Genomic DNA, 12,102 nt, shown 5'->3' on the forward strand with positions numbered 1-12,102 from the left:
CAGTTCTCACACACACAGTGCAATGAAATGAGTGTTAAAAGTGTTATTCATGGAGGTGTGCCTGTTCTGAAAGAAATGAGCAATAGATTGATTACATTATTGGCATTTGGCTGACGCTCTTATCCAGAGCAACGTACAGTTGAATAGACTAAGCAGGAGACAATCCTCCCCTGGAGCAATGCAGGGTTAAGGGCCTTGCTCAAGGGCCCAACGGCTGTGCGGATCTTATTGTAGCTACATCAGGATTAGAACCCCCGACCTCGCGTGTCCCAGTCATTTACCTTAACCACTACGCTACAGGCCGCCCCCTTGATGGTGAAGGTAAAGGCAGAATGAAGTTATGAGTGAAAAACTAAGGACAGGAAAATCAGCCAAAATATGCTTAGAGTTAACTGAAATTCAGACACCCCATGTCATACAAAAACAAAACACAGTGAGCTGCAGACTCAGAGCAGTGCAGTTAACGGGGATGCCGACAGCTGAAGAAGGGGTGGCTGCACCTCTTCACGATGAGAATCTCCACCTAAACACGTACATTTCTCAGAGCCGAGTGCGGCTCGGGTTCGTGCCGGACATCGGCAGCCGGAGCTGAAGAACACACACACCACACTGTGGTCAAAGAGGCCTGTACACAGCGCTTTATTGCAATTATGATTACAGCACAGTCTCGCAGCTATAACACAGCACAGTCTCGCAGCAAGAGCACTCAGGAACGTGCAGTCAGGGGGGCCAGGGCCAGGGAAGGTAACCAGCATCACTGACTCAGCCCAGGGCCGACTGTGGGGCCGACTCAGCGCCTTCCGGTCCACTTGGTTTCTATAGCCAAGGAATGTTTACACTCCGCAGGAAGTGCGTGGTGGAAATAATAGTTTCGGAACATTCATATGAAATTGATAGTGTTTTCGAGGATTTTTCTCGAGGCAGACTACGCCTACCATGTCGAACCCCTGACCGCACGTCCCTGATTTTTTTTTGGGGGGGGGGCTTTCCGGGATGGAGATGGACCAGCGTTCCATCGCCCCCGCCCTGCTTTGGGACAGACTGCTCTGACCGCGCCGGGCGCCCTGTAGTGCAGCTGGTAAAAATGAAGCAGGATTAAATACGCTAAAACCACATAGAGAAGGCATGCTGAGGCCGAGCTCCTCCCCGCGCAGCAGAGCTGGTTGGAAACGCCGACCGTGGCGGCTGCGGTTGTGTTGCGGTCGCGGTCTCGGTCGTAGAGCGCCGGGACAGTGCCTCAGCCATGATTCACCAGCACACTCTGCAAGGGGCGGAAACAGCCAGCGTTACCCACTGCTTCCTGCAAAACCCATTCCCACAATTCCCCCATATACGTACGTACACCCACTTTAAATATTTGCTCAGCTTGAAGCTTTAATAAAGGAGCATCTATTTTTAGCTAAGCTAGCGCTAGCTCAATATAAAAGCTGTATTTGAACATACAATAAACAAATAACATTAATGAAAGTGCCGAATGAATGCTCACCACCCCCGCCACCCACACCCACACACACAGTTGTAAAAACTTTTAGCTAACTTTGTACAAATGTGAAATGCATTAGCTGGTGAGTTCTAGTTCCGATTGCTGAGAAACTGTTTCCAATAATTCCAATTCACATTTGGAAGCACAGGTTTCAGAAGTCAAGCTTTTTGAACTTGAAAATCTTCTCATCAGCAATCTCACGTACTCCCGCTGAGCAAGCCAATCAGCATACAGGACAGTACTTTGAGCCTGACGCGAGTTCACCTTGTCAATCACAGCGTCCTTAACTGGGCCAGTCCACATAACAATAAGTTTTTCGGTTGACACTAATTTTTGCAGGTTGAAGTTCAGTTTTTTGGGCATGAGGTGAGAACGCCAGTGCCTTGCCTAGGGAGTTGAACTCACAACCCCCTGGTTTCCAGTCTGGTTCCTGCTGAGCCTCAGCACAGAATGGCATCATCGGTCACGTTATTGGTTCTGCATGTGCTAAGGGTCTTAAATCAGGCCCAAAATGTTTTTCACATCATTACTGCTCTCACCTACGCTACATGTAAAACTACATCCTCAAAGCTAGCCCTGTTTTCTCAGTCTCCCTCTTCCACCTTCTGTTGCACACAGGAATGTCGGTTTTGGGAGATTGACAGCAGAGAGGGACACAGAGAGAGAGATAGAGTTTCAGCCTGTCACAACCTGAGGGACAGTGAGAAACCACCCAGATGAAAGGTACAATGCTTACTTATAACATATACTCGCAATTAATAACTTTTTTTTCTGTAACGCTTTGGCAATATTTACTGTATTTGTATGTCATGCCCTTAAACCACAGGGAATTGAGAGCGAGAGAGAGGTGTTGACATTGACATGTTAAAATAAGGATAATGATGTTTTACGTATTCTGCGGAGTGCGGACAGCTCAGAGAGCGTTAGCGCGGTCGCGTCGATGAAGGCTGACGCCAGGGAGGAGCTGAAGGCGTGCCTGCACAGAGCGCTGCCACCAAGCCGACACTGGAGTCCGCCCGCAGACCCGGCCGGTCCGCTGGGACCTCCCGAGCTAAATCATTATCTTTGGGCTATCACCGTGCCACTGCTCTGCTCCTCATTACAGAGCAGAGAACCGTCACCAGTTAACGGGGAGGAGGAGCTATTGAGAAATCTGCATGTCTATGTATGTGTGTGTGGGGGGGGGGGGGGTGAGCGTGTGTGTCTGAGTGTGAGTGTGAGCATGTCTATGTATGTGTGCGTCTGAGTGTGAGTGGTGAGTGCGTGTGTGAGCATGTCTATGTATGTGTGTGAGGGGGGGGGAGCATGTCTATGTATGTGTGTGTGTGGGGGGGGGGGGGGGGTGAGCGTGTGTGTCTGAGTGTGAGTGTGAGCATGTCTATGTATGTGTGCGTCTGAGTGTGAGTGGTGAGTGCGTGTGTGAGCATGTCTATGTATGTGTGTGAGGGGGGGGGAGCATGTCTATGTATGTGTGTGAGGGGGGGGGGAGCATGTCTATGTATGTGTGTGTGGGGGGGGGGGGGGGGTGAGCGTGTGTGTCTGAGTGTGAGTGTGAGCATGTCTATGTATGTGTGCGTCTGAGTGTGAGTGGTGAGTGCGTGTGTGAGCATGTCTATGTATGTGTGTGAGGGGGGGGGAGCATGTCTATGTATGTGTGTGAGGGGGGGGGAGCATGTCTATGTATGTGTGTGAGAGGGGGGGGTGTGTGCACATTTTCCTTTGCTCACCTTTACCTGCTTACGGTTGGTGCAGGGAACACCAATCAACAGAAAGAACGGTTTTCCAGCACCCAAATCTGAGATATACATTTAATTTTGTCTCTGGCAGGAGAGGGCGCTGGGTTTGATTAGAGCTGAACCTGCTGGTGTCTGAAGCTGTTCGTCTGAAGACGCCAAGGCCCTGCTTTCCAACTCTATTACGATGGAAGAAATCCACCCTACACTCGCCAGCGAGCTGCATAATGTTACAACAACGGTATACAGAGGAGCATCTCTGAACACACAACATGTCGAAACTTGAAGTGGATGCGCTACATCAGCAGAAGACAAGTAAGTAATAAGGCCTAATAAATACCTAATAAAGAGGTCACTGATTGTGTATGCTGTCTGGGCAGGCCCTGCTACAGCACTGGGAAGTTGTTAGGTCGCTTTGTGCCAAATGGGGGGCGCTGTTCCTCAATTGTTTTAGGATAATGTGCTCACCTATGGGACACCTAGGGAGATCTCCTTCCAATAAGCAACTCCTCTGACAGAGTTCTTGTTGCTCCCCCTCTCTCTGACTGTTGTTTTTGGCTTTACTCTGTCTGGGGAGCACACTGTTGTGCTGCTGGGAAGTGACCTTAAATGTTTTTGGTTGGAAAGACTTTATTTTTTTTGTAAATACACTCTGGTGTGGGCTTCTATGTTTACGGTGTCCGTGTCAGCCGTAACAATGACTATACCCTCTCTTAGCTACCTCATCCACGCAGTGAAACTGGGCAGGTTCTTAACAATAACACACAGCACTGTTATCATCGAGGTTACACACAGTTCTGGGGCGAGACACCTGTACCCACCTGGAGGGGGTCAGCAACCGGACCCCACACTGCACTCTTTTCATTTCGTGCCTCACTGACCCGAAACACTTTCCCGGTTCGTGTCCGTGCTTTAAAGCGCTTTAAACGCAGGACGCCGACCGTTTAATAAAATAATTATCTGGGCCAAGTAGGAGTCAGATGGCCTGTACGGTCTCTTAGCGGTGAATAATACCGCAGGCCGCCACGTTGTAACACACAGGGCTGAACCGTCTGGAGTCAAAGACCAGTGTGTGACTCCACAGGCAGAGCATGCGATCAGGGCCATTCCTAAGGCCTTAATTAAGCGTTCAAAATGGATGTGCTCACCGAGGCAAAAACGTTTCTACCAGCCATTACAAAGTTTTTGCACAGAAACTGTGATCTTAGCTTTCCCTTCTTCGCCTCATGATGAATGGCATTTAGAGGCTGATTCTGCAGAAAGAGCTTTCCACCATTGTTCTGGATGACAACAGCAGAAAAAAAGCATTGACTGCTTTTTGAAGGTTTATTAAAATGTTTGCATTGAAAATGTTCAGAACTTTCTTTGTAAAATAAAAAAGTGCATGCTTTTGAGTGAGTACTGTATACTTTACGGTTAGGGTTCGCCTTAGCGTGTGCTTTTGAGTGAGTACTGTGTACTTTAGTGTTAGCGCTAGCATTAGCGTATGGTTTAGAGCGAGTTCTAAGTAACAGAGCAGAGCTTCAGTTAGTGCTCTCTCAGACAGAACTGCTCAGTGCAACAGAAACCAAACAAGCGCAGCAGAAACAACGGCCAGTGGTCGGGCCACGTTCTGGACGGTGCTCCAGCCCAGAAAGCCTTTCTCAACCGCGCTGTGTTTTCAGGATATTCCCTGGGGCGTCATCATTGTGCATGGGCTCTGTCTTCTGGAACACTGGGTCGAGTCACCGAATTTCGGAGCTGCTTCGATCTGACAGTCGCTTGTTTTCTGGTTAACTGTACATTGAGAGCATTATTTTGAGCAGAATCTGGCACGCACACATACACTGTTTACTTTGACGGTCTGAGATTCCTGACCGCTTTTAACCGTTTGAGAAGGAACAGGTCTTCACCTTCTGAGTTAAATTATTTTTTAATGCTTCATTATGTTATAATGACTTATTCCGTTTTTGAGAATGAGAGCAGTAATTAGACTGTTCTAATTAATTTAGCAAAGCTGCACTTATATTTCACAGTTCCATCTGAGAAATGTCAATTTGTATGTCACTGTGAAATAAATGTTAAAGAATGTAACTACCGACAAATCGACAGCAGTCTTTCAGTGGAAGCCACAATGCCTTTTCCCTTGCTGTAGAAACCATCTTTCCGTGACATACGTGGGTTCCCCAGACTTACACATTTCTGTTTGATGATAGAAAGTTCCGGAAGCTGAGTGACCCCATTTTGCCCCGTACGTCCCAGAATACCCTGTATGTTTCTGACCATGAAGGGGAGGGAGGGGGGGGGGGCAACCTATTCACCCCACTCCTCACCCCCCCCCCTCACAAAGGAGATGAGATGAAAGAGTACCAATATAATATTTATGAGTTTTAAAAAAGTGGGCTTACAGGCAGCACATGACTTTAAACTGTCATTGTTTTTGTCAAAACAAGTGATTCCTGAGTGACACCTTCATTTGCAGAATGAACTGCAAAGTCTACCTCAATTCACACTGCATTTTACCGCAACCATGGCTAAATGTGCACAGTAAAAAGTCTCTGTGCTGTTCTTTTTAAAACGCATGCTGGTGCTTTAGTAGCCATCACACCGAAGCCCATAGCTAATAGTGCAAAGTTTATTGGAGGCACGGGTAGTGATATGAATTTGCTGAAATCGCTGTACCGCTGCTCTTTAGGCTATAGAGCTGCATTTCCCTTGCATGTAGCATTAGTTTTATTAAAGCAAACATGGTTAAGCCTGCTAGCCACAATATATGTAATTACCTACAATGGCTGTATCACCAAATTCAAATCATTTGCTCATTGGGCCCATTGTAGATCTTAAAAAATGAGGAAGGGTAGAGGTGTACATGCATCTCTACCAAAATGTGCACTTTTGCTGCCGACATCTCTGTACAGAGACACAGAGGGAGAATGAATAAGTAACTAATTAATCAACTTCTCCATACACATGCACAGCTCTGCTAGATCTGACAAGTTTGAGGACTCTTTACTATTCAGTCCTTCACTATGACCAACTATGATTCAGACTGGTGTTTTATCCCTTATTTTCATTTTATGCACTTTACAAGATTTCTACATTTATTTCAGCCATAAAATGAAATTGCAATGCAATGTTGAGCCAATGATGAAAAACTGTAATAGCCTTGTGTTTGGTATTCAAAGCAGACTCTGAAGCAGCCAGGCTGAGTGTTAGTGATGTTGACATTCAGCAGGATATAAAGCCCTGTGTGTGGGGCAGTGTGGGGGAGTGCGGGGCGGGCTTTAGTGGAAATGGGCAATATTCTAACACTTGGTTCGGGCCAGGTTTGGGCAGATATGCTGAAAACCACAAATAATTACTTAGATGTCTTTGCTAGATATGTATGAAGGACAACAAACTCATTTTAACTTTCTGCACAGGGACTGAAGTACTTTTCACACAGCAATTGAAGCAGAAGTCAGCTGAGGTCATCACTGAAATGGAACAAGCAACGTGTCATACGTGTTCCCATTCCAACAGTCACATATCACATTCCAACAGTCACATATTTTGAGGAAAAAAGATGGCCTTCATACAACCAATGTTGTCTGACATAGTAATTTTGGGTAACATATCAAAACATAATTTTAAAGACGCTTTCTGGATTTTAGGTGCTTGTTCTTTAGCATTCAGCATGCATGTTCCTGTGTGTGCATCGTCATATTTGAATATTTATTTGGGCGGGGACTGTGCACCCCTGTGTGATGCCATTGGCCATGGCGATATGGGCGGGACTGTACCCCCCTGTGTGATGCCATTGGCCATGGCGATGTGGGCGGGGACTGTACCCCCCTGTGTGATGCCATTGGCCATGGCGATGTGGGCGGGGACTGTACCCCCCTGTGTGATGCCATTGGCCATGGCGATGTGGGCGGGGACTGTGCCCCCCTGTGTGATGCCATTGGCCATGGCGATGTGGGCGGGGACTGTACCCCCCTGTGTGATGCCATTGGCCATGGCGATGTGGGCGGGGACTGTACCCCCCTGTGTGATGCCATTGGCCATGGCGATGTGGGCGGGACTCACCTTCTTGGCAGCGTTGACGCACTGCATGTACTCCCGGGCCAGGTCGGAGCAGTGCAGCGTCTGGTGGCGGTTTTGGCGGTAGCACTGCCAGATCTGCTGCTGCAGTGGGGTGCACACAGGCTCCGTGATGCGCGGCCTACAGGAACGGCCAGGAGGGGGCGCCATCGTTAACTCATTCATAGTGCAACACAATAACAAGTCTGATGTGAAACCTCAATCTCCTACATCTGTAGAAAAGCCTAACTAACACTAACTAACATCCCAACACATATCAGAATGGAAAATGGACGCAATTGCTCCAAGAATGATGTGCCACAGTTGCTCTTATGGTGATTATATGCCACAAGGCAGTCAGTCAATTTTACATTTCACATTTTAGTCATTTAGCAGACCCTTGTACACTTGTAATCCGAAGTGACTAACAAGTGAAAAGCATCAAATCCATAAACAGCTAAAAACACCGGAGCAGTTATAACCAAAAGCAATGGTCATCGTAAGTGCGATTGACAGACCGCTAATTTATCGCCGGGCAAAAACACCACTTTCTGCTCTTCATACAGAGAGGGAGAGGCATGTCTCCAGCCTGTAGCCTCACCCAGGGTTTGGGAACAGGAGCCACTGTGACCCATAAAAGCACACTGTGGCTGTCTGCTCAAGCCCATCTCTCTCTCTCTCTCTCTCTCTCTCTCTCTCTCTCCCTCCCTCTCTCCCTCTCTTGCTCTCACTCTCTCTCTCACTCGCTCTCTCTCTCTCCCTCTCTTGCTCTCTCTCTCTCTCTCTCTCTCGCTCACTCTCTCTCGCTCCCTCTCTCCCTCCCTCTCTCTCTCTCTCTCTCTCTCCCCCTCTCTCTCACTCTCTCTCTCACTCTCTCTCTCGCTCACTCTCTCGCTCACTCTCTCGCTCTCTCACTCCCTCTCTCTACCTATTACTTGTCATAGAAAAATAAAAGATGTTAAATCAGCCAAAATAAATGTTACATGAGCTTAGCCACAGGATGAAGGCATGATCTTATACTTATGAAAACACTATTACCTGAGCAAATAATGTTCTCCCCCCAATAAAGTTCTGTCCTGTTGCAAAATGAGTGTTTATGCAATAAGGCAGGACCCAATAAAGCCTTAGAGTGAACTCCTGCTCCAGTTAATAAGCACACTGAACCCTCAATCAGTTATTCCAGCGCAGTTTTAAATAAACTCTACACTCCTCCACTAGGTTTGGAGCAGAGATAACTTCTTCAGGAGAAATAGTTTCCCTCCAGAATGCTCACAGGCTCCTGACAGACAGGAAATAAAACACATTTTTTAAAGGTTCAATCAGATAAACTGGTGGCCTTGGAAACCGGGCGATATCGCCACAAATTTTGACAAAAGTAAGATAGCACATAAAACAAACAGCGCAGGAGGTTGGCTGCAGGTTTAACGACGGAAAAGCAAGTGAGGACGTGAAAGCAGCGGATTAGCTGCGTCTCCTGCTCCGCTCACTGGCCACGCCTGTCTCCGGTGACGCGCTCACGCAGCGGCCCTCTCCTCCACTCCTCTGTGAGAGCAGCGCTCCGCGCTCACAACCCTCACGCGGGTGACGTCGAGGGTCGAAGGTCGCCGCCTCCAACAGCACCCATAATACCCCCGGATCAGTGCTCCATGAAGCTGAACAAGGGTGGACAGCCCCACAGGAGCTCTACACCTTTTAAGGACCTCAGGAAAAGCGCGATGTCATTTTAACTTGGACCGCGGGCAGTTACTTTTCTAGGCAATTATTTTTATCCGCTTATTTAGCTAGATATTTAACCAAAACGACTGAGATTAGGTACCCTGCCCAAGGGGATGAAGGCATTGCACCAGCTGGGAATCCGTTGCACAACTGCAGAGCAGCGAGCCGACAATGTATGTTTGTGTGTGTGTGAGCGCGAAAAACAGTGTGTGTGTGCAAGCATGACAAACCCACATATGTGTGTAAGCATGACAAACGGTGTGTGTGTAAGCACAAGAAACAGTTCATGTCTGTGTTTAAGCACGATAAACAGTGTGTGTGTCAGCACGACACAGCAACATGGCGGCATCCTTGGGTACACAAAACTTTCAAGTGCCTTTTAAAAAATATATATATTTTGCTTCTGTGGTTAGAAATGCATGCGCTGTTTCAGAGAGGACAGTGGGGCATAGCAGAGCCAAGCGCCCTTTCAGATTAGACCTTAGGCTAAGGTCCTGACTAGCGGTTTTCATAATAAGAATCAAAATAAAAATAAAAAAGAATTGATTTTCTTGACCAATAAATTAGCCACCATGTCCACAGACAGCAAGTCCTGTGCTGCCGTAATGTCAGTACGCGGCTCGGGCCAAATATCCTGAGCACAGACATTATTGGCAGCAGGCGATAAAAAGAAATCCCGCACGAAGTTGATTGTGTGCCCTGGGAACGTGCTAATCCAGGCTGTGGCGTAATAGCGGCTGTGGGGAGGAAGGGGAAAGCCTGATGAGTTATCGCACGGCTCAGCGAGCATGCGCCTCTTCCTGCTGCAGTTCTTACGGCGAGCGCGCCGCCAAGCAATGCCTTCTGCTCCTACGGTGATAAAACCTGGGAGCCGCACAGACCCGGTCTTTCCCAAATCCAAGGAGAGGACTTCAGCGTCAGTTCAATGGTAAAATGGAGTTCTGAGATAAGGCTGGAACCGTAGAAGAAACGCTGAAACAGTAGCTAACGTTAACCCTGCTAATGTTTCCACAGCTGAAGTAACACTGCCATGCACTGAAACAGTAGCTAACGTTAACCATGCTAATGTTTCCACAGCTGGAGTAACACTGCGAAGCGCTGAAATGGTAGCTAACGACAAGCCAGCTAACGTTCCCACAGCCAGAGTAACAGTATCCAGGGCTGAAACAGTAGCTAACATTAACGATAACATTTCTAAACCCATGCACTGTAAAACTAGCCAAATTTTCATCCTTTCTGATTTGATTTTTGAAAAGTGGCATCAGTTAGGCACCCTAGACTTTATTATATATATATGTTTCTTTTTTTGTGTGTGTTAGTATAAAATAACACATTTGAGATTTCCAAATATTAATTTTCCAAAAGATTACATTTTACAGAGACATTTGTGTATTTAATTTTAAAAAGTAAAATATTACTGTAAGCAATTGATTACTTTCTACATAGAAACTTGATCAAGGCTGTCTGAGATCAGAAGCAAGGAGCCAACCAAAGTCTGCAGAAGAACTGTGGCAAGTTCTCCAACATGCTTGGAACAACCTCCCTGCTGATTGTTGTATAGAACTGCAGGACAGCATTGGCTATCTCAGAGAAGTGATGGAGTTTTAACGCTGAAGGGTGGTCACAAAAAATATTGATCTGATTCAGTTTTAACTATTCTGCCAAATTACTAAAATGTAGCATAAAAAGGAATAGTACGTTTATTTAGGACCTTTCATTGAATTATTTTTGAACAAATCTTATCTGTACAGAATGTTATACAGGTGCCTAAGACTTTTGAACAGTACTATACATATGAGTTTTTAATCATTAAACATTTGGGGGTTATATGAGCAATTGCTCATTGCAACTTATGGGAAATAAACAATTAACTGCGGTTTGTCTGAAGGTGTTGAGACAGGACCAGACATATGGCATTAGTTGGTGCATAAAATAATGAAGAGAAACAAGGGAATAAATGCTATAAATGCTATAAACACAAACACTTATTTTGACGGTTGTGGATAGATATTTGTCCAGCACTTAGCCTATAATTCCCGCTCCAAGCACAGACAAACAGAGTCCCAGAGAAAACATGCAAAACGTCAAAACAAACGGTTCAACCTATAATTCGCCCTTTTCACATTTCCTGTTCTATTACCCCGGAAGTAGCCAACAACGGGTAAACAGTCGCTGAAGACTGCTGCTAAGACAGCGAGCTCCTTATCGGTTTCCAAAGTCACCTGCACAAGGAAAGTAACAATTAACAAATATATTAGTTTAATTCACTCCTTATTCACTCAAGAGATTTACTGACAGTAGATCCACCAGTCTATGTAATGCTGCCAACATCAGTGAAAGGCAAAAAGATTTGTTGATCAACAAAAACTGCGAACGGCAGTTAAACATTGGCACTAAATTTAAAGAAAATCTGCAACCGCAGTGAGAAAGTAACAACATCAGTGAGATTAGCCAGCAATCTGATGATCATTTATCGAAAGTATAACTTTACTCTGAAACCAACCGGAAGAGTATATGTAACCTGAAGTCTGTGGGGCTCCTCATTCTTCCTCGTCGATCGGTAGCATTTAGCTCTCACAACAACTGACCATATTTGACATTTAATATCTTACAACAGACAGCAATCGTCCATATCAACAGTGTCTCTGTTAAAAAACACCGATTAAAAAGCAAGTTAACGTTAGCTACCAAAACAAAGATTGACTCAAAAACAGCTATCTCAATGAAGACATCCCTATGTAGATAGAAACACATTTTATGTCAGCCTTATGCAGGAATGCAGAAAATACTGTTAAAAATGAGCTAACGTCATCTGACTGTGAGTGACGGAGAGATAGCTAAATTAGTTAGCTACCTAGCTATCCTTAAAATAATGTTAGCTAGGGCTAACGTCAGTAACCAGAAACTTCACCTTGATAGTTGAGAATCTTTAAAGGAAATTCTTTAAAGGAAAATGTACATCCCTTGTCAAGCTTAGACCCTTGAGTTGATGTGTGTTGCTCCACAAGCCAAACAACATTGGCAATCGTGAGTTTTGGGAGAGCCGATAGTGAAGAGGAAAACATAATGTCCATCTTGTTGTTGCCAGAGTTATGTAGATGTTGTTGTAGACTATGCTGCCGCCTAGTA

General features: G+C 46.0%; 1 protein-coding gene across 3 annotated transcripts in view; it reads right to left on the bottom strand.

Annotated features, from left to right (window-relative positions):
- Nucleotides 1-615: 615 nt before the first annotated feature.
- The window catches only part of LOC133138125 (MICOS complex subunit mic25a-like), a 33,783-nt gene continuing 22,296 nt past the window's right edge, over nucleotides 616-12,102 (bottom strand). For all 3 annotated transcript variants that reach the window (XM_061256617.1, XM_061256615.1, XM_061256616.1), the window contains 2 exons: nucleotides 7,264-7,399; nucleotides 616-1,261 (listed from right to left, as the gene is read on the bottom strand). In XM_061256617.1, coding sequence (XP_061112601.1) covers nucleotides 1,238-1,261; nucleotides 7,264-7,399 — 160 coding nt within the window. In that variant the 3' untranslated portion in view covers nucleotides 616-1,237. The remainder of the gene's footprint in view (nucleotides 1,262-7,263; nucleotides 7,400-12,102) is intronic.

This window comes from Conger conger, chromosome 10, assembly GCF_963514075.1.
Source record: "Conger conger chromosome 10, fConCon1.1, whole genome shotgun sequence".
Taxonomy (NCBI): domain Eukaryota; kingdom Metazoa; phylum Chordata; class Actinopteri; order Anguilliformes; family Congridae; genus Conger; species Conger conger.